We start from the raw sequence: 27782 nt of genomic DNA, 5'->3' as shown, positions 1-27782 counted from the left end.
CAGCCCCACCTTTCTCTATATAAATAACAACAGACACAATCCTTTAGGTAAAAGAAAAAGAATGTTTACTTACGACCTTCATATGTTAGGAACATAGGCTCTATAGCTTAGATGAAAGAAAAATAGTTTTAGTCCATCTTGGTCTTTAGTAATGGATGCACTCAGCAGAGAGCATCTTGCCATGCGGCCTCTCTCAACGGTAGGAAGATCAGCAATGGAGGATATTCAAAAATCCCCCAGGACAAAGGAGGAGGAAGTCAGGTAACGAAACCCCACCCATTAGGAAGTTACATCATGGCAAACAGGTACATGGGATATTCCCCAAATATCCCTTAAAGTGACCATGCAATATTTGCCTATTCCAACAGATATTGGACTGCTGATGTTTTGAACCCCTCCATCTTGTCCAGGAGCCTGCCAGGGGGAAAGACAGCAAAAACCAGGAAGGAAAGCCCCGACAGGCTGGAAAATGAAAAGGAAGATGCCTCGGAAGAAAGTGGGGTAGAGGCTGGAGAAGAGATGCTGCTGATAGATGTCTCTGCTCCATGTGAGCCGGCTGTTAAAGAAGTAGTGCAGGAGGAAGAAAAGGCCTTGGAGAAAGGTGAGCTGGAGGCTGGAGAAGAGAAGCTGTGGATGGATTTCTTTGCCCCGTGTGTGCCAGCTGTGGAAGAGAAAGTGCAGGAGGAAAAGTTGGAGGCGTGTGTGCGAGAGGAGCTGCCAGCGCCTGGAGAAATGGCTGTGCAAGGAAAAGTGCAGGAGAAGAAGCCTGAGGTAGAAGTGCAAGTTGAAGAGAAGCTCCCAGCACCTGGAGAGATGGGTGAGATAAAAACCCCAATTGACTTTGCCTCTTGGGTGCCCCATAATGGTCTTATAGGGTGGGATGCAGCTCCTACGATGGGTGCAGTCCCTGAGCAAACTCCAGCAGTGAGAGGCACCCAGCGTCCTGTGAGTTTGGAGGGCAAGAGACACTGGGAGGGTTACCTACCTCTGTTTGGGGCCATGATTCACACTGGAGATTGTGAGGGAGAACAGACAATATCTCTTTCTGCCATCCTGGGTGGGCTAGGCCAGCTAGTCCTGAAGAAGATGCCTCCAGATAAAGACCTGTGGCAGAACTTTTATTTGGAGTTTGGGGGCAGGAGATGAAGTGGACTTGTTTTCAGACTTTTTCCAGGGCAGAGAGTGGGTAGAAAATGGCTATAGCCTGCCATGTGCTGATGAGGAAACAAATGTGTTTCTGGAGATGTGTCCCAAGACCCTGCAGGCAGCAGCAGGGATCAGGTTGGACTGGGAACTCTATGAAGCCCCAAGACAAAGGGCCATGTGGGCAATCGCATGGTTTGGGGGTAGGGGTTGTGCTTATGGGGCTGTGTACTGATTGGCTGTAGGAATTCTTCCGATGGTATTGCCTTTTTGAAATGCTGTTGATTTGTGCTTTTGCATGCATATGGGGATAGAAACTGTTTAATGGGGTTTTTTAATTATGCTGATAGGTTTTTGCTATAGGGTTCTAATGTTAAGATTTACTATTCTGTGTCTGTTAGATTGTGGGTGTGTGTACAACTGTTTGGGGAGCTCCAAGAAAGAAGAGGAAGACTAGGGAGAGAGTAATTAATTGAAAACTTGCTGAAAGGGATGGATTGTTTTTGTACTTGTGTGGGAATGCAACTGTGTGTCTATGACTATGCTTTTAATGTTGTATATTTCAATGTCTTACTAACCTGTACCTGTTATTTCCTTGTAAGGAAAGCTGTTATTCTGTTGTTTGTTTGCAGGTCTGGGACAGACCTTTTTGAGAGAAGGGGGTAGTGTTATGAGTTTGGGGGGGGTTGGAATGGATGATTCCTGTGGGTCCCCTTTCCAGCCTCTGATTTGGAATCCTGTGCTCTGCTAACCAGATGAATTTTTTTTGTTAAACAAATAGAGTGGTCAGGTAGTTAATGGGGCTATTAGGTGCCCAGCAACTGATGAATGAGCCAGGAAGATCCTTTTATCACTGAAACTCTTCAGGAGAGCCTTCCCCCTCCTTCCTGGAGCCTAGGAGAGGTTTGTGTTGTTAGTTGTGTCTGGAGAAAGGCTGGTAACTGGAGGAAGGTAGAGAGACTGGCTCTTTGCACCATGGCATTTGGGGTGCCTCCTGTAACATTGATGGGAAAGCTGGATATTGGACTGCTGATGCCTTGAACCATCTTAAGCTCAGGTTGGAATGTGTGTAAATAAATAAACCATATTTCATAAAGACACCGCAGTCTCCTCTGACCTTCTTCCCAAAGGAAACCAAACCCTGGAGGAGTGCAGGGACCGCGGAAATCTCACAGCTCGGAGATTGGGGAGGCGCGCAACAGTATGTTTGCTTACATGTGAGGAGACAACATCTGAATAAGACTTATGCTTGTCAAGGATTTTCACTGGTTCCGAACCCTAGGTTGACAGAGAATGTTTAATAGGGCATCACCATCACATTCCAAAGCATTCTTTACAATCAGGCATTCGAGAAACCTGGTATCTAATCCCAACCCAATCCTATGTGTGGTTACTTGGAAATAAGCCCAATAGGCCTTATTCATCGGTAAGAGTGTCTAGATTCCAGCTACAGTAGTTCACTTACTCCTTAAAAGCTTCTAGGCTTCCTCTGTTTCCTTCCTCTGCCATTATTTTATTATCCTAGCACACAATTAATATCCAGGTTTGTTACTATCAAACCCTGCCTGAAAAATGGACTGCCTTCAAGTCGATCCCAACTTATGGCTACCCTATGAATAGGGTTTTCATGGTAAGCGGTATTCAGAGGGGGTTTACCATTGCCTCCCTCTGAGGCACATGTTACCAAATTCTTCCAAGCTACACAGCAAGTGGATTGGACTGTGACAGCCTAACCCAAATTGTGTTTGCATTTTTACACATTTGTAGGGCAGTCCAATATCTCAGAGAGGAGGTCAGATCTCTTGCTCCCCTGATGCATTCACTATAGCTGCCCAATTTCCCTGCTTCCTAAAGTTTGATAGAAATATCTATGGGCTATAGGTACGTTCTTAAACCACAAGGTTTTTTGCCTATTAGTGATATGCAGGTGTACTGTACAGAAATATAGCGGTTTACGTCCCTTTCCTCGTATTTTATTTGGTCAGCAGGTGGCGCTATAACCCAATCTATTCCAGCCGACCCACTCGCCTATTTTGCGGTATTAAAAAATGGCATCTACTGAGACACTTCTTCAGAGGAATAAAAATCAATTATTTGGACAAATCACTCACTCCTGGTTGTGACTGGACTCCTGAATATAAAACTTACAGCTGAGGAGGATTAGAGGCTCCGGTATGGTTTTGCAGGGTGTTGAAATCATTCCAGCTACCCAAAAGACTAATTTTGTGCACTAGGCAAACCCTGGGTGGCTGCTGAATCGAAACTCTGGAGGTCTGAGGTTCTTTTTTAAAGGAAAAAATAACTTGACTTATTGAGCAGCTTGGGAGGAAAGAAAGCTATTTTGCAAGTGGCTGCTAAATATCAGGAGTTTCTTGGAATGCGCTTTGGTACAGTGTTCAGTTTCAGCGGAGGGAACTTCCCGTGTCTTTCAAAGGAGTTGAAAGTTCTATAGGTACAGTCCTATCCATGACTGGTAAGAAGGCATCTGTTGAATTTCTGCCTGTCCCACAGCCTTTGAAACAGGAGATGTTGTTGGACTCCAACTCGAATCAGCCCAGCCAGTGTGGTCAATGGTCAAGCATGATGGAGGCTGTAGTCCAGGAACATCTGGAGGGTCACAGCTCCTACCCCTTTTCCATATTTTTAACTTAAGCCGTTTTATACTGGGAGCGGTATAAAAGACGCTTGCAAAGTAATGCAACAGAAGGTAGACATTTAACTTACCTTATACTATTTTACTTTTACATTTTAAATATCTCACTACGGTAAAGTTGAACAGCTGAAAGATGCAATGAAAAGAAGGTCTTCACTGGTTGAATTTCAACTGCGAGCTATGATTTAAGTGTTTCAGCTGTTCAACTTTTCTCTCATGAGACATTTTAAAAGTACAGGAACTCTACCTGAAAATATGTGAACGTTGCAAGGGAGAAAAACTAACTGCTTTTGTACGGAGAAAGAAGCAGATGATAGGCTCTGCCTCAAATCATTACAACGAATGATTACAATGTTTTGAAAACAGTAACCCTGCCGGCCGGCTTTATTTCGGGTATTTACATTAAATTTCTATCAGCTTGGAAAAGTTACTTTTTTTTGAACTACAACTCCCATCAGCCCAATCCAGTGGCCATGCTGGCTGGGGCTGATGGGAGTTGTAGTTTTAAAAAAGTAACTTTTCCAAGCTCTATATAGTTCCACCTCTTATGCCGTCCCGCACATGGCGGATGGTACGTTACGGTAATAAGGAACCGGAATTTGCTCCCCCGACTCCGGCAAGTTGATGGATGACGTTATTTCCTGCCAATGACATTATCCATCCAGCTTGCTTTCGCGAGCGGTGGAAGACTCAAAATGGAGGTGTCTCCGGAGGCTAGAAAAATCCTCTATGCGCTACAGATAGCTCATTATCACTTCCGCTTCCGGCCGCGTACAGGAAGTTTCTGTCTGAACTTGCCGGGAAAATGTCTCCCACCATGGGGTCGGCGGCAGTGGGGCCGGGGTCTGCGGCTGAGCTCCTGTTACAGAGACTTGAACTAGTAGGAGCCCAAGGCGAGGCCGGGCTCTGTAGCCTAGAGGCGGCTGAAGCGCTGGGCCTGGAGCATCAAGTGTTGGTCGGAGCAGTGAAGAGCCTGCAGTCATTGGGAGAGGTAAGGGGGCGGGACACGCCATTGGGAACCGGCCATTGCGACCCCACTTTCTGGCCGGTGGAGGGAATGAGTGGGTGGGAATTCTTTCCCAAGTCGTCACGGAAGTGGGGTCATCACTATGACCGCCACCTCGTGGCCCAGTGACGATGGGGTCACCCACGAAGGAGAAAAAGGCTTCTGCATCATACCTGAGGGACTGCCAAAGTATGCATAAGAATAACTAATTCAGTATTGATTGACGTGTCCCTCCCAAAGGAAATCTGGCGGATGAAGACTGCGCATGCGTTCTGCCCTCTCTTAAGGGATCCTGGCCGCGTTATGAGCGGAGTGCAGGCGTGTGCGGTCTATGGCTCCGTCAAGGAAATGACGGGAGGAGCGTAGGATCTTCACAGTTCTATATATATTATTATTATTATTATTACTCTTTATTTTTACCCCGCCCTTTTTCCAAAACTGGAACTCAGGGCGGCTTACAAATATATAGGCACGCCCCTTTAATTTGTGGTACGAATAGAGGTGTGTTTTCTTAACATTTATGTGTGGTGTGAATTTGAGAGGTGCAGAGTTACATTCCCAGGCTTCAGATTGCGCTGAGAGTAAGCCACATGTAGTGTTCTCCCTATTTATTTAATTTATACGCAGAACAAATCATACGGAAAGGGGGATTGGACCAAGATGAAGGAGGTGTGAAAATTGGAGGGAGAAATATCAATAATTTAAGATATGCAGGTGATACCATACTACTAGCAGAAACCAGTAATGACTTGAAATGAATGCTAATGAAAGTTAAAGAGGAACTACAGCTGAACATCAAGAAGACTAAAGTAATGCCAACAGAAGATTTATGTAACTTTAAAGTTGACAACAAGGACATTGAACTTGTCAAAGATTATCAATACTTTGGCACAGTCATTAACCAAAATGGAGACAATAGTCAAGAAATCAGAAAAAGGCTAGGACTGGGGAGGGCAGCTGTGAGAGAACTAGAAAAGGTCCTCAAATGCAAAGATTTGTCACTGAACACTAAAATCAGGATCATTTAGACCATGGTATTCCCCATCTCCATGTATGGATGTGAAAATTGGACAGTGAAAAAAGTGGATAAGAGAAAAATCAACTCATTTGAAATGTGGTGTTGGAGGAGAGCTTTGCGCATACCATGGACTAAAAAAAGACAAATAATTGGGTGTTAGAACAAATTAAACCAGAACTATCATTAGAAGCTAAAATGATGAAACTGAGTTTATCATACTTTGGACACATCATGAGAAGACCTGATTCGCTAGAAAAGACAATAATGCTGGGAAAAACAAAAGGGAGTAGAAAAAGGAAGGCCAAACAAGAGATGGATTGATTCCATAAAGGAAGCCCCAGACCTGAACTTACAAAATCTGAACGGGGTGGTTCATGGCAGATGTTGTTGAAGGTCGCTGATTCATAGGGTCGCCATGAGTCGTAGTCGACTTGAAGGCACATAACAACAACAGCAAGTGTCCTCCAGATCTGTTATCCCTGTGTTGTTGCAGATTGAGCCAGAACGGAGAGAAGCTTACAACCACCCGGCAGTGAATTGTAATTCGAGGAGTTGCTGAGACTGACTTGAATTTCCAGCTAATACTATCCCTCATTTCCTAGCTGATGTCAATTGACTTTAGTTGAGTCCCAGGCCAAATCCAATGCTCAGTTGTACATAGAAGCCTTGTGGTCCATGGAAAGAGACAGAACTTCTCTTTGTTGGTACTCTTTTTGGAGAGCAGGGACTTCGCTGCTCATTTTAGTTACATAAAAGTTGTGGGGTTTCTCCAATGATCTTTATGGACAGGTCTGTCCCTTAGCCTCTTAAAAATGGCTTCTTAATGGCAATTGGAAAGCAGCATATGTATCTAGACCAAGGTTGGGGCAGCTGCCCTTTGGGCTAGAAGCAGCCTACTTTTCCTCTCCTCAGCCCCCTTTTCTCCACTATTGACCTGCAATCCCCAGTTAGCTGAGCAGCAGGTAGAAGGGGAGGTTTAAACCTGACAGTGATCTCTCGCCACCCCCATGCATGCTGCTTAGAGATGACATCTTGACAGCAAGGAAAAAGAGGCTGGTTGTGTTTCCATGCTACATGGTGAGAGAGACTACACACAGGTTGGCATTGCATGTGTTTTTTTGCTTTGGCCCTGCCCATCCCTGGTATGTAGCCACTTATCCTATTTCTGGAGGGAATGTGGCCTTCAGTTGGCAGGGGGAGGTTCCAGTGAGATGGCAGTCTCCGTCCACTTGGTAACTTTGGGGTGGAGGGAATCAAAGTCCTTGGATTAGTACTATTAGTACTGGGGGATGTCAACATCCATGCCGAGGCGACTTTGTCTGGGGCACCTCAGGACTTCATGGCATCCATGACAACCATGGGGCTGTCTCAATATGTTAGTGGTCCAACACATGTGTCGGGGCATACTCTAGACCTTATTTTTGCGACTGGACATGGGGATAGTGATCTGGATGTGGGGACTTTTGCATCTCTCCCTTTGTCATGGACAGATCACTGCTTGCTGAAGTTTAGACTTTCAGTAGCCTCTTCCCTCTGCAAGGGTGGGGGACCTATTAAATTGGTCCGCCCCCGGAGACTAATGAATCCTGAAGGTTTTCAAAGGGCTCTGGGGGGTTTTCCGGCTGACAGGACTGGCGCTCCTGTTGAAGCTCTGGTTGATCTGTGGAATGCAGAGATGACCCGGGCTGTTGACACGATCGCTCCTATGCGCCCTCTCCTGTGCAGAGCTCATACAGCTCCTTGGTACACTCCAGAGCTGAGAGCGATGAAGCAAGATAGGAGGCGGCTTGAGCGGAGATGGAGGCGAACTCCCGACGGATGCAATTATGCGCTGGTTAGTGCTTCTACCAAGCTATATGTAAGAGTGGTGAGGGCGGCTAAAAAACATTTTGCTGCCACCATCAATTCATCTGTCTGCTGCCCAGCGGAGCTTTTCAGAGTTGTCCGCGGGCTACTTCAGTTACGCCCGCAGGACACGGTAGAACCATCGGTGGCTCGCTGTAATGAGTTTGCTGAGCACTTCCAGCATAAGATCTCATGCATCCGCCGGGACTTAGACTCTCAATTTATAGCAGCTGATCCTAGCGAGGTGTCCGGAACACGGTCTTGTCATGTTTTATTGGATGAGTTTCAGTTGGTTCAGCTCGAGGACGTGGACAAGGTGCTTGGACTGGTGCGTGCAACCACTTCGATACTTGATCCGTGCCCCTCTTGGCTAATAAAAACTAGCAGGGAAGGAACAATTGGCTGGGCCAAGGAAGTGATAAATGCCTCTTTACGAGAGGGAGTGGTCCCTGCCTGTCTGAAAGAGGCGGTGGTGAGACCACTCCTGAAAAAACCTTCCTTGGACCCAGAAAGTTTCAACAGCTACAGACCAGTAGCAAATGTTCCATTCCTGGGCAAGATCTTGGAACGTGTGGTTGCCGGCCAGCTCCAGGCACTATTGGATGAAACCGATTATCTAGATCCATTTCAATCGGGTTTTAGGCCTGGTTTTGGCACTGAGGTGGCCTTGGTCGCCCTGTATGATGACCTATGTCGGGAGAGGGACAGAGGGAGTGTAACTCTGTTGATTCTCCTTGATCTCTCATTGGCTTTTGATACCATCGACCATGGTATCCTTCTGGGGAGGCTCGCGGAGTTGGGAGTTGGAGGTACTGCTTGGCTGTGGTTCCGCTCCTACTTGGCGGGTCGTCTCCAGAAGGTAGTGCTTGGGGAACACTGCTCGGCTCCGTGGGCTCTCGAATGTGGGGTTCCGCAGGGGTCGGTTCTGTCTCCCATGCTTTTTAACATCTACATGAAGCCGTTGGGTGCGGTCATCAGGAGTTGAGTGCATTGTCATCAGTATGCTGATGACACGCAGCTCTACTTCTCCTTTTCATCCTCCTCAGGTGAGGCTGTCGATGTGCTGAACCGTTGCCTGGCCGCGACAATGGACTGGATGAGAGCTAACAAACTGAGGCTCAATCCTGACAAGACTGAGATGCTGCTGGTGGACGGTTTCTCTGATCGGATGGTGGATACATACCCTATCCTGGATGGGGTTACACTCCCCCTAAAGGACCGGGTTCGGAGCTTGGGAGTCGTTCTAGACTCTTCCCTTTCACTTGAGGCTCAAGTAGCCTCGGTGGCACGGAATGCGTTCTACCAACTTCGGTTGGTAGCCCAGCTACGTCCCTATCTGAGTAAGGAGGACCTTACATCGGTGGTACATGCTCTGATAACCTTGCGTTTGGACTACTGCCATGCGCTCTACGTTAGGCTGCCTTTGAAGACAGTTCGGAAGCTGCAGCTAGTGCAAAATGCGGCTGCCAGATTGTTGACAGGGACCAAGCGGCCCGATCATATAACACCTGTTCTGGCACGCTTGCACTGGCTGCCAATATGCTTCCGGGCCAGATTCAAAGTGTTGGTACTAACCTATAAAGCCTTATACGGCATGGGACCACAATATCTGTTGGAACGCCTCTCCCGATATGAACCCGCCCGTTCACTGCGTTCTGCTTCGAAGGCCCTCCTCCGGGTTCCGACTCATAGGGAGGCCCGGAGGGTGGTGACAAGATCTAGGGCCTTCTCAGTGGTGGCCCCCGAACTGTGGAATAGTCTCCCCGAGGAGGTACGTTTGGTGCCGACACTGCTATCTTTTTGGCGCCAACTTAAAACCTTCCTCTTTCCCAATGCATTTTAACTTAAGCTATTGATTGTTCATTTGTTGTATTGTTTTTAGACTGTTTTATTGTTATATGTTTTTATTGTATTATATTGTGTATTTTAGTATTTTTGTTATTCACCGACCAGAGAGCTTCGGCTAGTCGGGCAGTATAAAAGTTTAATAAATAAATAAATAAAATCTTGCACTGACCAAGCCACAGATAAAGCTGGGGGTAAGGCTTGGCAGATTTAGTAGCCCCACCTGAAATGTCTGGTTAGTGTTTTTGTCCAGAGTCTTCTATCATGGATCCTACAGAGTGGATTTCATGGAGCCAGTATGGAATAGTGGGTAAAGTGTCAGACTTGGGCAGGGGAGACCCAAGTTAAAAGCCATTCACAGCTGTAAAGCATAGAGCAGGGATGGCAAACCTGTGACCCTCCAGATGTTGCTAGACTCTCACCAGCCCCAGCCAGTATGCCCAGTGGTCAGGGAGGGTGAGAGTTGTAGTCCATTAACATTTGGAGGGCCACAGGTTAGCCATCCCTAGCCTAAAGAGTGATTCTGGGCAAATATATTTTAGCCTAACTGACAGGATTGTTATGAGGATTAAATCGTCATGGTGGGTCCCTACATATGGGTTCTTCAGTTCTTTGGAAGAAAGGTGGGCTATAAGAGTAATAAAGTAACTTGAAAGAAGATAAGATTTGAGAATACAATAGTTTTCTATTTGCATTTCCTTCTCTTTTTCTTGATTGTTCAGTGTCTGTGTAACAATGCTGTTGAACATCTTTCTCAAGTGCTCCTTCACCAAGTTTCCACCTGTTCTCTTTTATAATTATGACCAGCAGTACTGTGGTTCCATGCTGAGCAATTGGAGTTGTGTGTTCTCTGGGAGAGCTTGTAAATTCCTGGTGGGTTGTGGCTACTTGGCAGCAGCAAGCAAATCATATTTGTGTGTTGGAGGAGTTTTGTCCTGCCTTTTAAAATTGTATTTTCCCAAGGTGGTTTACAAAAGGAAAAAGTGTAACAACAGATAAAAATTACACAATACTGTATCAATATCAAAGATTAAGAACATGTCAGTAAAAACCTAATCTAAGAATCACATCCTGTCCTCCACCCCCTTCCCAAATGATCTCCTGTGTGGATTTTTAGGAGGAAGGATTCAGTGTTGTGGTGGTAGCAGTATGCTTTTATCCCACTGCAGACAGTTGTTTCCTGCTTACTTTGTGTTAGTGCATGGTCAGTCCTCTTGTGACTGAAGAATAGTTTTCCAAGAAAAGAAAATCCCAGTAAAGACTTCTTCTGAACGGTTGCTGGTGAGAAGTGTTAGCAGTTGATCCTGGTATTGATATGAGTGGCATTCAAAGCATCCTAAAATCTCCCCCACCCTCAGCTGTGGCTTAGTTCTCACTAAGATAAATCTTTGCACGAGCTGTACCACTTCAGATTGCAGGTTGGTTCACATGATAGAATATGATAACATATGAAGGAGAAGACCTAGCTAGAATCCTTCTGCCTGACAGGCATGTTTTCTATAAGCAAGGATTATTGATTTACTGCATGGAAAATAATTTGCCATGTGAATTTCTTAGTACAGACACGTTTGACACTTTAGTGAGAACTAGAACTGGAGGGGCTTCTGTCAACACAAATAAGTATTCTAGATGGACATTAAAAACAAGTGAGCTGTAAGATAATTGCAATCTTTCTAGGTAGGCCTACAAATATTCTATTTAATAATTTTTCAAATACTATATAATACTTCAAATGCTATATAATATTTTTTTTCTATTTCAAGCTCTTCTTTTAGATGCTTTCTACCTTTGATGATTATCTCAGTGTTCTTTTTAGGTGATTGAGGCTGAGCAGCGCACATCCAAGAAGTGGGAGCTGACCCCTGAGGGCAAAGAAATTGTCCAGGAAGGGAGCCATGAAGTCCGGGTGTTTCACAGCATCCCATCTGAGGGCCTGGTCCAGAGTGAGCTGATGGTAAAAGAAATGTCTTCCCCCAGCCCCATACATTCAATTAAAACTGTCAAATAGAAAACAATTCAGGCATCCAGGACTTTAGTGTAGCTGTGGCTGGGAGTAGTGTGTCTGTTCAAAACAAAATGTAGCAATAAATACAGGAGTGTAATGTGTAATTTTCTTCTAATGTAAATATTTTTAAATGACTCTGTTAATGCCAATGCAAATAAAATTCATAACTATTATATATATATTACAGGGGATAGGACTATGACTGAGAGAGTGTGGCTAGCCTTGCAAAGTAGCCCAATGTCTATAATACCTATTTTGCCAAAGGGTAGTTTGTGACAACCTTGAAATGTATTGCAAACTATTGTTTTTATTGTTTTATTGATGTTTTATTGGTGTATCTTTATGTTGGTGCTCTTTTGTAAGCCGCATTGAGGGCCTTTTGGGCGAAAGGCGGGATAGAAATATTAAAATCAAAATCAAATCAAAACTGGAGCATTATTGAGGAAGTAGTGGTCCTGGATAATCTACCCCAGCCATTGCATTTTCTATGGTTTAGTTCAAGTTCATCCCCTCTTTCTTCTGGGGCAGTCCTGCCTATGGTTATGTGGCTTTTGCACTGACTGGGTACCTGATGGGGGTGATGTTTCTTTCTTTTTTCCACTGTAGAAGCTGCCAAGTGGAAAGGTGGGATTCAGCAAAGCGATGTCCAATAAGTGGATCTGGCTAGACAAGACCTCAGAAGGCGGGCCCCGGATCTTCAGGGCGGTGGGTAATCACTGTTCTCCATTAGGCTTGGATTCTGGTTTCTGCAGGGCTTGCGCCAGAAAAGGGGTTGTACAGTTTGGATTCAGTCCTTGAATCCAAGAGTATTGGGATGGGGGATGATAGCATCAGGCCTCTCATACTTCCCTTTTCTCCTTCCAGGTGGAGACTGTGCAGGACTCTGTGAGGGACAAACTGCTCCAGGTGGAACAGGGTGAGGGTGAGAAGCTAGAGGAGAAGGACAAGAATGAGCTGAAGAAGCGGAAACTCCTGGCAGAAGTGTGAGTTGAGCCTCTTTCACGGCACTCCATATGAATTATATATGTTTCCAGGACTCTTTTCTGCAAAATATGGTGCTTGTTAGTGTCCCTTATGATCTCATGACACTGAGAAGCACCAAAGGTGCTATTTCCCAACTCCACATGAGGGATGGGGAGCCTGTGACCCTCCAGATGTTGCTGGACTCCTAACTCCCATCAGCCCCAACCAGCATCACTAATGGTTAGGGATAATGGGCATTGTAGTTCAACAACAACTGGAGGGCCACAGGTTTCCCTATCCCTGCTCTGCAAATTTTGCAGTTAGTATTTTGTTCGCATTCAAGCCTAAAATAAAGACTCGCTGTATTTAATGTAGTTACATATATTGTTCCCAGCACATAGGGATTGCTTCAACCTACAGCTTTCAGACAGAATGTCCCATTGTTGACTGGCACATGGCCATCCTTTCCTTAGAATACTTTTGCAGTAGAAATTTTCTGCAGCCTCACTGGGCAACATGGCCCATTGTGCATCATCAGGATTTTTGTGTGTGTGTCTGAACATTGGAAACAATAAACAGTGAGACAGGTTGGGGCCTTCCGATCTGTCACGCAGAGACGTGCCTTTTGGTGTGCTCTTGAAATAATGTGCTATGCTCTGTATGTATTTTCCAAAGCAAGTTTTTAAAAAAAATATCTGGGTGATGATGCAAAGCCTCAGGAGATATTGTTTGGCAAGTGCCTTTCATTTACCTAATTTATTCTCGCTTGCATTGCCAACAAGGAGCTGAGGCTCAGTGTGTGACTGGCTGGCTAAGTCTATAACTATGATGGGATGTAAACACAGATCTCTTGCATTCTGTCCACCAGACTGTATTGGATGTTGCGTTCTGTCCTTGTTGTGTTTTAATTATGCAGGGTCTCTTGAATTCGGAAATAGAAGGCCACACTTTTTAAAAGTTGGTCTTTTTTTATTGTAGACTTGAAATGAAAGCTTAGTTCTCTTAAGGCTTGTGTTTACTTCTCTTGCCATCAATTGCAAGTACTTTTATTTTCTTGTTCTGCACATCCTCCTGATAGTTTTAGGGCAGTCTTCTGTATTTAAAATAGAAGCAATTTTGAAGGAGAGGGATGTATTCAAGAGGGATGGAATGGATGAGAATAATTGGAAGGAGTAGCTCTAGCTTGCAGAAGATTCCGCTTTCTTTCTTAAACACTGCTAAACCCAGTCTGTCGTGGGATTCACCTTACAGAAGGAATTGGGATGTGTCTTTCTTGACAATAGAAGTAGCAGCAAAACTGTGTTTGCTTTCAGGACCATTAAGACATACTGGATCAGTAAAGGAAATGCTTTTAGTACTACTATTACCAAGCAGGAAACAGACCTCACTCCAGAGGTGATTGCCAGGTGAGTATCTCTCTTTGTCCTAGCTTAAAGTTGGACTAACAGGACCTGAGCTCTTGGTTCAGCTTTGTTCTCTGTGCCTTGGAGTTGCTATTTCTTTCCAGAATTTGCTCTTGGGTTTTGGCCTTGGACCTTGGCTGTGAGAATTGTTGGCTTCACACCATAGAATCAGGATTCACCAGATACCCCCTCAGCTGTTGTGGGATGCTGAAATGGATTCATATACATTGACAGTTTTGTAATCTTTCTTGGCAGAACTCTTGGCCTCCCCACTTCCCATTATTTGTTGTTAAATACTTCCTCTGCATTTCTAGGGTTTATCTGAAAAGACTCGTTTAACTTTTCTTCTTGCTGTCCCCAAACCTGCAGTGGCTCTTGGAGAGATTTGAAGTTCAAGGCTTATAACTTTGAGGCATTGGGCATTATGCCTGAAAGCGGCCATCTCCACCCCCTCCTGAAGGTCCGCAGCCAGTTCCGGCAGATCTTCCTTGAAATGGGGTGTGTACTTCAATGTCTGTAAAATATGGGGCGAGGAAGGTGAAATGGTGACCGTGGGTGAAAAGATGTGTTTACCATGCCATGTGCATTTGTGAAGCCTGCACAGCTGGCTCTTAGAATTCAATGTGTATCTTTGGGGTTCTTTGCATTTTTGCTTCCTTTCACTGGAGGAGACAGTCCACTATAGACCAAGTTTGGGGTAACGGTGCAGTCTGCGGAGATTGGAGTAACCTTTTTCCATTTACCTGCTGTTGCACACAACTTCATGTGAGGAAGACTGTGTTGGCGAAACACTGTGACTGGAGCAAACATTTCCCCCATTGCCCTCATTGGCATAAATATCTTACCCTGTGCCCATTGGAAACCATTCCTATGTCCTGTCAGTGGCTAGTCCTGTGACCTGCTCCCTTTGTGGTTGGCTTGGTGGCTATGTGTTTCCCTTCTCAGTTTTACAGAAATGCCCACCAATAACTTCATTGAGAGCTCCTTCTGGAACTTTGATGCCCTATTCCAGCCACAGCAGCATCCAGCCCGGGATCAGCATGACACCTTCTTCCTAAAGGGTCAGTCACATTGCTTGGTTCCCACATGGCCTTTTCTCCCCTTTCATACCTGGGGAAGGGACTGCAGATCAGGACCTTGGGACAGCTCCTTTCTTTGAGCCAGTTTCAGTTAAGGCCCAGTTATTGAGCATATGTGCTTCTCTTTCTGCTGAGTCTTCTAGATTTTCTGGGTTTTAGCAGACTGCCCACCTATCTTGCTTTGGAAAGTAAAGTAACAGTGGTCAGACCTCTCTTCCCCTCGGTCTGACTCCATACTCTTCTCCTTCCTTACTGCATCATCTGTGTTTTGCGTGAAGCTCCCCATATGCCCTTGCATGTGCCTTGTTCCTTCTAGATCCTGCTGAAGCCATTGACTTCCCCATGGATTACCTGAAGAGAGTAAAGAAGGTTCATTCGCAAGGAGGTTATGGCTCTCAGGGGTGAGATTCATTAACATTTATTTGCTCTAGTATTGGGCCCGGAAGCTCAGAAAGCAGAGAATCATTATGAAAAGCATATCTGCACCAGTTGACTCAAACTGGTGGGCAGTGTCTTGTTCAGGAGACCAAATAGTTCATTGCAGCAGGTACAGTCTCCCATTCCCAAGTCTGGAAGGCAATGATGACACCTCCCTTTTACACTTCTGCCGCAAAGGTAGATGAAGAGAGAGGACTTAATTGGCCTCTGCTATCATCTGTATGGAACTTCCTCTCATATGTTTCCTGGGGCCACAGTGCACTTAGAAACTGTCACTGGATCCATATTAGTTTGCAAATGACAGAGCAGTTGGGATTTTGATGAGTAAGGAAGAGAAATCCTAAAACTGCATCATGTTGTTTGGAATGAGAGACCGTTTTAAAAACTGGGTCCAGAGGGTTGTCTCGCTTTTCTGAGCAACAGCACTTATATTGGGCCTGTTTTTATTAGTTACTAGATTTGTTTATATATTTTGGCTCCGATACCTCAGGTGTTAACTACTGGAGTAACACACCCTATTTCAATATATTCTTCTCAGGTACAGATATGACTGGAAGCTGGAGGAGGCTCGGAAGAACCTCCTTCGGACACACACCACAGCTGTCAGTGCCCGCATGCTCTATCAGCTGGCACAGCAGGTAACTATCCAGTAAACAGTTTTTCATGCCTTGGGGTATCCTGGCTATGTGGGGACTGAAAAAACTACTACTCCAGGGCCATTGAAGAGCTTCAGAATAAAGTAATGGCAGGTTTCATCTACCTGGGAACTGTCGGGTTGAAGGGTGGGATACAAATTCATCCTCCTCCTCTTCTAAAGCTGGTAGGACAAGACTAATTTGTGGCTGGTACGGTCTCCTTGCTGAACCAAGTTGAAGTGTGGCACTATGACAACTACTTTTCCTACAGAAGTTCACTCCTGCCAAATACTTCTCCATTGACCGTGTCTTCAGGAATGAGACGCTGGATGCCACCCACCTGGCTGAGTTTCACCAGATTGAAGGGGTGGTGGCCGATTATGGCTTGACACTGGGGGACCTGATGGGTGTCCTGAAAGCGTTTTTCACCAAGTTGGGTAAGAGCTGTAGAACTGAGAGAGAGGAAGTAAGAGAATATTGGGGGAAGCAGTCTAGCAGGAGAGAGGCTCCTTGGTGGCTGCCTTCTCTGTTTCCAGGAACCAACTTTCAGCTCCATCCACCTCTCTGTCTCTCTCTCTCTCTGTGGCAGGAATCACCCAGCTGCGCTTTAAGCCTGCTTATAATCCTTATACAGAGCCCAGCATGGAGGTGTTCAGCTACCACCAGGGTGAGTGCAGGGATATGGCTGTATACAGTTCTGTGATGTTGGGGGCAGAAGCCCTTCTTGCCCCTGGCAGCATCTCCTCTTGAAATTAAAGTAAGTTCCCTAGTAGCTGAGCTGATTGGCAAAAATTTCTTTGGTAGCAGAGGTCAGGTATGCTGCACAGAGGCTGTCAATTGTGGGTGGCTTTTGAGGGCACAGAGGAAGCAGTCTGGAATGCTCTGGTCTCTGCTTGCATTATTTTCTGTGAGAAATTTCAGTTTTTCATCTTTGCCAAGAAGGCAGCTGCATACTCGCTGCCTTAAGGAATTCCAGCTACCCTGGATTTAGCCTTTGATAATCCTCATATGACTCATGCAGCTGCAAAAATTATTCACCCTGATAACACACTATAAATTAGGACACTTTTCCACTGTGTCAACACAGTCTGACATTATGCCACCTATTTGTAGGAGTTCCTATTTCTGGTAGTCCCAGGTGTCCTCGTATTTAAAGCACATACCCACCTCTTTCTAGAACATGATAGCAACATTCCCAGCCTTTCAAATTAAAATACAAGGTTCATGAATTTGTATGTGCCTTAAATCAAGACCTTCTGTGTTTCAGGTTTAGTCCTCATATCCCCCCCAAATGAAACATGAGAAGTCTATCATCAATATTTTTTAATGAAGGCAGAGAAGCAAATGTTGTGTTTCTTAACCCTGTTTCAAGGAGGGGGGAGAGAAACCTTGCAGGAGGGGAAGAGCCTCTAGGAGGAGGGATGGGGCATGCAAAATATGCACTTAAAAGGTTTCCATCTTTCCTCTCCATGTTAGCAAGGCTCAGTGTTTTTAATGGTTCTTAAGCTTCCAAACAGCAGGACCTCCAGAACTGAAGCACAGACATAAAAATGCCTCTGTGCCTTCATTTTGCTTGCTCATAAGGCATGGTCGTCTCTAAGGTTTAGGACTTCAAAAGTCAGCAGCACCATCTTAAATTAGCTCATGAGACCATGCAGACATGAGAGCACAGGGTCATTGTGGCCCCCTTGGCTTTGAGCTGCTGTCACAGCCTTGCAAGTTGTGATGGCCCACAGAGGTTTGCCCCTTACCTCTGTTCCCCAAGACAGCTGAAGAGATGGTCAGATTGTAATACACTTTTCATTTATTTGACCTGGGAAAGGGCTGTAGATGAGTTGTTGCTGCTGCCTTCTATCCCTGTGTTTTCTGCAAGTGTATTACATGATCCATCCCATCTCTCAGTTTTTTTTATTTATTAAATTGATATCCTCCTGTTTCTTCCAAAGGCTTGTGGCATCTCAGCAGCCTGCTGACAGTTGGCACCTTTCTTCTTGGGTAGGAGTTGTCCATGATTTCCCCTCTGTCCCAGGATAGTATGCCGACTGGATGGAAGGGTTGGATCCTACCCAGGATTATGGCTTTGCCATGCCCCACTTCGCCAGCTTTACAATACAACAAACTTCACTTTTCTTGCAGGATTAAAGAAATGGGTAGAGGTAGGCAACTCAGGACTCTTCCGCCCAGAAATGCTGCTGCCTATGGGCCTGCCAGATGGAGTGTCTGTCATTGCCTGGGGCCTTTCGCTGGAACGGTGAGAGTCTTAGGGATGTTGACTTAAGCAACCTTTTGCTATTCTGGCCTGCTAGCAGGGTTCCAGGTCTTATACGGAGCCCAGCTTGCTTGTATCTGTGGCAGTGGCCAAGTATCTCCCTAACTCACGTTGCACCCTTCTAAGAATCTTAAAGTCAGGAGAGACTGGAAATTATCTAAATAAAGCTTCAGTCTGCCAATTGGCACCTTCTGTCTCTGCTGCTCTGTAAACCTCTGCCATGCAGCTGGTTGACCCAAGCCATGTGCCCTCCCCACCTCTGGAGGATGAAATCTCACCTACCTCCTTCCCTCAGACACAGGCAGTAGGTTGTTCTCCTGGATCAAGTGTGTGAAGCATCCACAATGCTGTAGCATGCGTGCTGAGCCACAGACACTGAATCAGAAGGGGGTGTGTGTGGCAGAGGTATCCCATGTCTAGGGTGCCAGTGGGTGGGAGAGGAGAGATGCATTTGTTAGCTTGCTTTGAAAAGCCAATCCTGCTCTCCTTGTAGGGATTTCCCCTTTGCTCCAACTTTAATCGCCTCAAGGGATTTGGAATAGGGGGCACTGTTTTACGGTGGTTCCGTTCCTATCTCTCAGACAGGCATCAATGGGTAGCATTGGGGGATGAGGTTTCAGACCCTTGGCCTCTCAATTGTGGTGTGCCATAGGGTTCTATCCTCTCCCCCATGCTATTCAACATATATGTGAAACCGCTGGGAGCCATCATTAGGAGTTTTGGGCTGCAGTGTCACCAGTATGCGGATGACACTCAGCTCTATCTCTCATTTAAGTCCTCACCAGAGTTGGCTGTGAATACCTTGTCCAAGTGCCTGGAGTCCGTAAGTGGATGGATGGGAGAGAACAGGCTGAAGCTAAACCCCGACAAGACCGAGGAGTTGCTTGTGGGTGACAAGGGAAGGTTGGGAGATTTAGACTTGGTGCTTAATGGGGTGAGATTACCCCTGAAGGACCAGGTCCGCAGCCTAGGGGTCATTCTTGACTCCCAGCTGTCCATGGAGGCTCAGGTTTCGGCAGTGAGCCGGGCAGCTTGGTATCAATTACATCTGATACAGAGGCTGCGACCCTACCTTCCTGTGCATCTGCTCCCACTAGTGATACATGCCCTGGTCTCCTCTCGCTTAGACTACTGTAATGCGCTCTACGTGGGGTTACCCTTGAAAACGGTCCGGAAATTTCAGCTGGTACAGAATGCGGCGGCACGCTTGATAAAGCATAGCCGTCGCCGGGATCATATCACTCCAGTGTTGGTAGACCTACACTGGTTACCAGTTGTTTTCCGGGCCCAATTCAAGGTGTTGGTGTTAACCTTTAAAACCCTATACGGTTTTGGCCCAGCTTATCTGAAGGAACGCCTCCAGTATCACCAATTATGCCGCCAGACAAGATCAGCCTCACAAGACCTTCTCTCGGTCCCACCAGTCAAAACAGCTAGTCTGGTGTGGACCAGAGAGAGGGCATTTTCGATTGTGGCCCCCACCCTTTGGAATTCACTTCCTCTTGACCTTCGACATGTCTCCTCCCTGATGGGTTTTCGCCGAGCCTTAAAGACCTGCCTATTCAGGCAGGCCTATAGGATTTCTGGGGTGGATTAGTTTTTACGATGTATTAATTGAAGGATGATTTTAGATTAATTGATGATTGTGGCTTTTGATTGTATATTGTATTTATATTGTTGTACGTCGCCTAGAGTGTCCGTTGGTTCGGACAGATAGGCGACTAACAAATAAAATTTTATTTATTTATTATTATTTATTTTCACTATGGTCTAGTGCATTGCTACTGTGTGTGTTGATTTTAATGACTATTTTCATGTTGTCCCTAGCATTTTTCAAAAAGGGATGTGAAAGTGGTATCAATGGAGATTCTTTCCTCTTCTCTTTCAGGCCCACCATGATCAAGTATGGCATCAATAATATCCGGGAACTGGTTGGCCACAAAGTCAATCTGCAGATGGTATATGACAGCCCACTCTGCCGCTTGGATGCCTAGCCTTCAGACACCTGCTTCTCTCCTCGGAGACCTCTGTATTTATTAGTCTTGCTCCTTGATGGAACACTGGGGCTTTTCAGGCCTCTACACTTCTGGCTCCTTTGGGGGGAAATGGCTGTCAAATCACCCTACTCCACGTGGACCCTTTAGCTACACCTTTTGGGAGGGATCACGGGTGAATTGGTTCTCCCAAGTTGTGCGGAGAATCAAGCTGTATTCAGTAAAAGTGGCTCAGCCTGGAGTCTGATCATGATTAGCATAGTCAGGAATAGGTGCAGTTCTAGTGATCTAGCTCTGAGTATAGCTTGTTAGCGTTACCATCATGGGCTATGGAAAAGTGAAACGGTTGGAAGAGGGACTTCTGCATGTTTCTCATCTTGTGTGTGTGTGTGTGGGGTGGAGGGTTCTCCTGTATCCTGGGAACAGACTTGGAGGTGGGAGAAGATTTTATATGTTCTTTCCCCCATCTGATAATTTTTTATTTTGCTCTGCCTAAACTTTTATTCTATTCCCTGCCTGGCTTTATCTCCTTTCTTCCACTATCACCATTTTGTTTTCAGGCTTGTTCACAAATTTCTCCTCCCCACTCCTAATCCTTCTGTCACATGCCTTCTTCAATAGTAAGCCTACAGGCAGGACCTCTGTTGATCTCAAAATATTGTAGAGCATTATCTAGGACATGAGAGGATGATGGTTTGGTTTTAAGTGAATCTTTCCACCAAAAGATGTCATTTTAGGAAGGCGGGTAGGAGTCAAATGTTTGGAGATGACTCGCTATATACATTTAGATATTGCCCTTGTGATCCCCATGCTACCTCTATGAGCAGGTGCCAGTTTCAATAAAGCTCTAAAGGGGAGCAGACACTAAGACAAGGCAAGTGCTAAAGGAGGAAAGATAGTCACTGCCTCTGTTGTATTGACAGCTGCTTGTCATAACTGCAGCATTCAACGCTTGGAGGCAACAGCACACAAGGTGTACAGACTATTGTACAAAAAAGCCCCTTTTATATAGGGCTGTGGAAGGAGCCCTTGTACTTCCAAAACTTTGGTTGTTCCACCTCATGGGTAAAATCACTCAGCTTTGATAACTAAGTGGTTGCCAATTCCTGTTAGGCCCTGCCTCCTTTTAGAGCTGAGCCCCTTTCCTTGCAGCGTAGACAGCAACCACTCAATCCCAGAGCAGTCAGCTGGTTCATGGAGCTGGTTAGGCAAGTGGACTTCCAGCAGTTCTCCCATTTAGTCTCCATAGCAAGAAACAGAAATGGAGGCTGCCTGGATCAAGACTCAATGGCCGCTGGCTATAAAGCTATAAATCTTCTGGAAGCTGCTGGAGAAGCAAAGTCCCAGAAGTACAGCAGAAAGGTAGCTGTTGTCATGAGAAGGTGGGACGACTGTCTCAGAATAGGCTTTCATGCTTCTTGACATGGTCGTCTGGCTCCTTCCTTAGATTCCTTTTGCTTGCCTGCTGTGCCTGTTTTCTCTCATTCAACTCAGGAAGCCAAGAACTCCACCTCCTTTCTGCAAGGCTGTGCTCGCTGCTCCTCCACAGTCACTATGTCATCTGTGGAGCGTCTTCTAAGGTTACGTGCACCTCCTATGGGTGATGAGTTGAGCAGGTGCAATTATGAGTCTTGGCCAGGAGGGAGGGCTGGAAGCCTGGAAGAGGTGGGGGCTTTGGTTCCTCCTTGTCGGGCTCCTCTGGTTGTGGCCCCAGCAAGCAATCTAGCGGGAGAAATTAAAGGGAGCACTTGAAAGTGCCTTGTAACAGTCAATCGACTGTATTTTTAGCCCAGTATTGTCTGTACTGAAAAGAATTCTCCTAGGCTTCCAGCCAAAGAGTCTTTCCCAGATCTGCTACCTGAGAGCCTTTCAAATAGGTGCCATGAAGTGAGCCTCAGCCTTTGTCCATATAACAACATGCTCTCCCATTGAGCTATATCGTCCATCCCCTAAAGGCAAATCTCTCTGTATCTGCCCTCCTGTTTTCTTCTCTAGCACCATAGCATTGCAGGGGAGGCATCTGAGGATAGCTAGGATAATGGCAGGGCTAGTGTTCTGAATTGCATCCTTACTTGCTGGTTTGGTATAAATGAAATGCAGGTGCATATGGGTAGCTAATGTCCTGTAGGTCAGTTAACTTCGTATCAGACAGGACCTTAACTTTTATCTGCATTCTCTGTAGAGTGGGGGAGTGCATCTTCCCCCCCCCACCCTTTTTGGTTTGAGCACGTGCCCTATGGTGGTAGGCATGACTGATTACAAATAACAAGGGCAAGCATTTGGAGGTTGGTTATTAAGTTCAAGGTGGTATATGTGGTGTTATCTGTTGTTGAATCTTCAACAGGCCTTTGAGGTAGATCACAGTGAGTGTCAGTGATTTGCCCAATAGCATTCCCTCCTGTGTGAGTAGGGATTTGAATCTCTCTCTTCTAAGTGTAAAACTTTGTCCGCTGCTCACCAGTGCTTAAAACAAAGTCTAAGGCTTCTCTGGGGATAGTAGTGTATTATGCCCAAGGCATGCGGGGTTTGTCAGATTTGTGTGCCTCAATATATAGCATCATACTAAGAAGTGCATGATCAAGGTAGCCTATATCTGACGATGATAGCAGTTTCCAACCAAAAGTATTTTCTACAGGTAGGCAAGAAGGGCTGTAGGGGAGGTGCCAGTACTGCAGCTCTCCCATCTCTTACCCTGTCCCAACTAAAGGATCACTTACAAGATTGGCAGAGTGCCATATGTGATACAATTCCTGAGTTAGTTCCATTGGAAAGCATGTTGTATGGAATGATCACCACTGTAACTTGCTATCATCCACTTTCAGACCTGAGAACCACAGTTAGGTACTGGAGTGTAACAGTTCATAGGGTTATTGGAAAACAAGTTCTGTGTGCAAAACATGATCACATCTAGGTATTGAGTGCATGAACTTGGCCACATTGAAGAAGGTCATGAGAACAACTGGTCTTAAATGCTGGGCGCTGTGCATATTACATTGTATAGGAGCATAGGAAAAATACAAAGGGAGGCACAGAGCACAAAGTTCAGTTTCTTCACAACTGCTAAAAACGTTTCTAGGCTGTATGGCTAGGAAGGGTATAGACGACAATGCCTGCTTGAAAGAACCCAAAATGTAGAATGAATGGTTTATAGAAATACGTTTCTAGATGTGGTTTCTGCCCTACACAGTTTACCGTTTCCATGGCTGGCAAAAGCAAAATAAATTACGGAAATAACTCTGGAAGTTTGCATAATTATACAGGTTGCAGAATTCAAATTCTCTTGCCACAGAATATTTTATTAAAGAGCTGAATGCTACCCAGGGCATAGTTTATTGTGCATTATTGCTACTGTCACTTGACATACTCACCTGCCAGATCATGTGCAAAGTCCTTGATCAGGTGACCAACAATGGCACATGCTACATTCACCACCACCGTGACAGCCATGATCATGTACAGCACAGCCTTGGGCAAAGGAACAAGGTCAAAGGCAGGTGGGTGGCAGTCTGTAAAGCGGGCTCTCGCTGGAGGAAGAAGAGTGTTGAGAGAGTAGTGCCATGGTCTCAGTGTGATTTGGGGTGCTCATGTTCATAGGCTACCTTTGAGAAACAAGCTTCATGTCCTGGCAGCTTGGAGCATTGTTGCTTGGTAGACAAGTGGCTGCAGAGACAGGAAGCATCTGAAACATTAGGCGAAAGGCACTTTGGTTAAGTAGGGGCCATAACAATTCCTGTCCTCTGGTGATATTTGCAAAAACAAAAACAATTCTTCCCACTGTTACAGCCAGATCTGCATTACTACTTGAGAATAAGAGGTTGCCTTACCAGATAATCCCAAGGGATGGCAGCAGCAAGGCAACCACTGAACTGTACCCGCTGTAGGATTTCCAAAGAAGTCTCTGCTAAGTCAATTTATTTGGCTCACAGTTTAAATAGACCTAAGGACACCAGCCAACAACTTTCCTAACATCCTACTGCAGGATCATTAGACTTCAAAAGGAAAAAGATTTCCTAGCAATTGCTGCTTGGGAGTTTTCCTACTTTGTGCTAAATACCAGCTTTGGAAGGGTCAATTTTGATTGGGAAGATGGCACGCAGGGGTCAGGGGACTTAAAAGCAAATGAGGGTTCTCTAATTTCCTGGTTTTTTAAAAACTTAAATTCGGATTACTGATCTAGTCATGAAACATGTAGTTTGGCCCTAAAGTAGAAAACCAGCTTCTGAGATACATCACTTAAGATTACAGCTGCATGTTCACATGATGTATCATAGAATAGTAGAGTTGGAAGAGGCCTATAACGCCATCGAGTCCACCCCCCTACTCAATGCAGGAATCCAACTTAAAGCATACATGACAAGTGGCTGTCCAGCTGCCTCTTGAATGTCCCCAGTGTTGGAGAACCCACCACCTCCCTAGGTAATTGGTTCTATTGTCATACCGATCTAACAATTAGGAATTTTTTCCTGATGTTCAATGGAAATCTGGCTTCCTGCAACTTGAGCCCATTATTCTGTGTCCTGCATTCTAGAATGATCGAGAATAGATTCTGGCCCTCCTCTGCTTGGTAACCTTTCATGTACTTGAAGAGTGCTATCATATTTCCACTCAGTCTTCTCTTCTCCAGGCTAAACATGCCCGGTTCTTTCAGTCTCTCCTCATAGGGCTTTGTTTCCAGTCCCCTGATCATCCTTGTTGCCCTCCTCTGAACATGTTCCAGCTTGTCTGCATCTTTAAAGTGCAATGTCCAGGACTGGACATAGTACTCAAGATGAGGCCTAACCAGTGCCAAAGGGAGGGGAACCAATACTTCACGTGATTTGTAAACTATACTTCTGTTAATGCAGCCTAAAATAGCATTTGTCTTTTTTGCAGCCACATCTCACTGTTGGCTCATATTCAGCTTGTGATCAATAACAATCCCAAGATCCTTCTTGCATGTAGTGTTGCTGCGCCAAGTATCACCCATTTTAGAACTGTGCATTTGGTTTCTTTTTCCTAGGTGTAGAACTTTGCACTTACTCATATTAAATTTCATTCTGTTGTTTTTAGCCCAATGCTCCAGCCTATCAAGATCCCTTTGAATTTTGTTTCTGTCTTCCATGGCATTAGCTACTCTTCCCAATTTTGTATTATCTGCAGATTTGATAAGCATTCCTTGCACCTCATCCAAGTCATTAATAAAAATGTTGAGCACTGGGCCCAGGACTGAGCCCAGCAGTACTCCACTTGTTACTTCCGCCCAGTTTGAGAAGAAACCATTGATAAGCACTCTTTGAGTACAATTCTGTAGCCCACTGTGGATCCACCTAATAGTTGTTCCATCCAGTCGACATTTAGCTAGCTTGCTAATCAGAATATCATGCAATCATGCCTTCAACCTCACGTTTCCCAGGAGAGTCATAGACCCTCTTTTGGGAGAAGACTGAGCCAAAGTAGGAACTGTGCACTTCTGCCTTTTCTTTGTCATCTGTTATCATTTTGCCATCCTCATTGAGTAGCTGCGCCACCATTTCTTTTCTCTGTCTTTTACTATGGATGCACCTGAAGAAAGCTTTTTTGTTGCTTTTAGCATCTGTTGCTAACCTCAGCTCATTCTCACCTTTAGCCTTCCTGATGCCATCCCTGTAATTCTGTGCTACTTGGCTGTACTCTTCCTTTGTGGCCTGGTCTTTCCACTTCCTGTATGTATCTTTTTTGTTTTCAGGTCATCTCTGGGCTTTTTGTGAAGCCACATTGACTTCTGCTGTCTTCCCCCTTTTTTCCTTGTTGGAATTGTTTGTCATTGTACCTTTAGAATTTCCTTTTTTAGAAACTCCCACCCATCTTGGACTCCTTTTGTTGTTAGAGTTGCTTGCAATGGAGCCTTACAGTTGTTGTGAGTTTATTAAAATCAGCTTTCCAAGGTACACTGTCTACTCTCAGCTTTTGCTTCTGTTAAAATCAAGAACTGAAGTATAGTGTGGTCGCTTTCTCCAGGTATTCCCATAACTGCCACTTCATCCACTAAGTCATTTCTATTGGTTAGAATCATGTCAAGGATAGCTGATCCTCTTAGTTCAGCCTTTCCCAACCAGTGTGGCTTCAGATGTTGTTGGACCACAATTCCCATCTTCCCTGACCATTGGCAATGCTGGCTGAGGCTGATGGGAGTTATGGTCCAACAACATCTGGAGGCACACTGGTTGGGAAAGGCTGCTCTAGTTGCTTCCTCCATTTTCTGTAGGAGCAAGTTATCTCCAACATAAGTCAGGAATTTCTTGGAGGGGCTGTATTTGGCAGATTTGATCTCCCAACAGATATCGGGGTAATTGAAGTCCCCCATTACTACTACATCATGCCTCCTCAAAACATTAGCAGTTTGCTTTTCAAACTTTCCTCCTTGTCTTCTCCTTGACTGGATGGTCGGTAATAGACTCCAACCACCATGTTCCTTTTATTCCTTGCCCCGTTGATTTTAATCCAGATACTTTTAGTGGAGCTACCAAGCTCATCCTCCTGTATTTCTGTGCAGGAATACATATTTTTAACATAGTGCAACTCCACCTCCCTTTCTAATTCTGTTCTTTTTGGAACAAGTTATATCCTTCAGTTGCTGTATTCCAATCATGGGAGTCATGCCACCAAGTTTCAGTTATACCTATCAAGTTGTATTTACTTTCCTGTATTAAGACTTCAAGGTTGTCCTGTTTGTTTCACTTTCTCTGGCCCTTAGTATGCAGACACTGAAGACCTTGTGATTTACAGCCTGGCTTTCTTCCTACATTTTAATGAAGATTATTACTGGGCCCCATTAGGGCCGTTCTCTCAGTCCCTGTTCCTGCGCACAAGCCTTTGTTAGTTGTTACCACCAAGTTTACATCTCCCGCCCCCTTAGGATTCCATTTAAAGCTCTCCTGATTAGCTTCTCCATGCTGTGACCAAACACATTCTTCCCAGTCCTTGTGAGATGCAATCCATCATTTGCCAGCAGTCAGTCTTCCAGGAAGCATAGCCCGTAGTCCCAGAATCCAAATCTCTGATATCAGCACCACTTTCGTAGCCAGTCCTGGAGTATTTTTCTTTCCCATTCTACTCCTAAGTACTGGAAGGAAGAATGAAAAAACTATCTGGGTCCCAAAGTCTCCTTCCCAGAATTTCAAAGTGACGTGATTTCTTCGTAGCTCTGCTTGACAGTACCATTTGTTCCCACATGGATGAGAAGAAAGGGTATCTGTCAATGGGCTTTTTGAGTGATGGCAACCTTTCCGCCGCATCTCTAATCTGCTCTCCAGGAAGTCCATGGATCTTCTCGGCATACTCTGTAGTCTCCCACTACTACTACCACTGTAGTCTTCTTGTCATGGGGCATGGTTTCATTGCTCCTGTTAGACTGAGCTTCAGCCTCTTGCTCGCTGTCCCATGGGGTCTCCTGTAATTCTTCCCCTGCAGGTTGTCTTCCAGTCTTATCCTCAAGTGTCTGGAAGTGGTTCTGTAGTTCCACCAATGA

The 27782-nt window shown here is 45.3% G+C and overlaps 1 protein-coding gene across 1 annotated transcript; it reads left to right on the top strand.

The window, feature by feature from the left end:
- The first annotated feature begins 4544 nt into the window (after positions 1–4544).
- Positions 4545–20537, top strand: FARSA (phenylalanyl-tRNA synthetase subunit alpha). The gene is made up of 13 exons (XM_061639862.1): positions 4545–4787; positions 11327–11464; positions 12122–12220; positions 12380–12498; positions 13792–13884; positions 14251–14379; positions 14827–14942; positions 15277–15361; positions 15937–16036; positions 16305–16470; positions 16623–16700; positions 18170–18284; positions 20191–20537. Exons 1-13 carry the CDS (start codon positions 4602–4604, stop codon positions 20294–20296), a joined length of 1530 nt encoding a protein of 509 aa, XP_061495846.1. The 5' UTR covers positions 4545–4601; the 3' UTR covers positions 20297–20537.
- Positions 20538–27782: the final 7245 nt, after the last annotated feature.

Source organism: Rhineura floridana, chromosome 1 (genome assembly GCF_030035675.1).
Source record: "Rhineura floridana isolate rRhiFlo1 chromosome 1, rRhiFlo1.hap2, whole genome shotgun sequence".
In the NCBI taxonomy this organism is placed as follows: domain Eukaryota; kingdom Metazoa; phylum Chordata; class Lepidosauria; order Squamata; family Rhineuridae; genus Rhineura; species Rhineura floridana.
The sequence above is the reverse complement of the archived record's forward strand: the minus strand, read 5'-3'. Positions and strand labels throughout refer to the sequence as shown.

Excerpts from the sequence above, each read along its gene's own strand:
- FARSA (XM_061639862.1), top strand. The coding sequence starts at position 4,602 with ATGTCTCCCACCATGGGGTCGGCGGCAGTGGGGCCGGGGTCTGCGGCT. Across the intron at positions 12,221-12,379 it reads GGCCCCGGATCTTCAGGGCG|GTGGAGACTGTGCAGGACTC; the intron begins GTGGGTAATCAC and ends TTCTCCTTCCAG. Across the intron at positions 14,943-15,276 it reads TGACACCTTCTTCCTAAAGG|ATCCTGCTGAAGCCATTGAC; the intron begins GTCAGTCACATT and ends TGTTCCTTCTAG.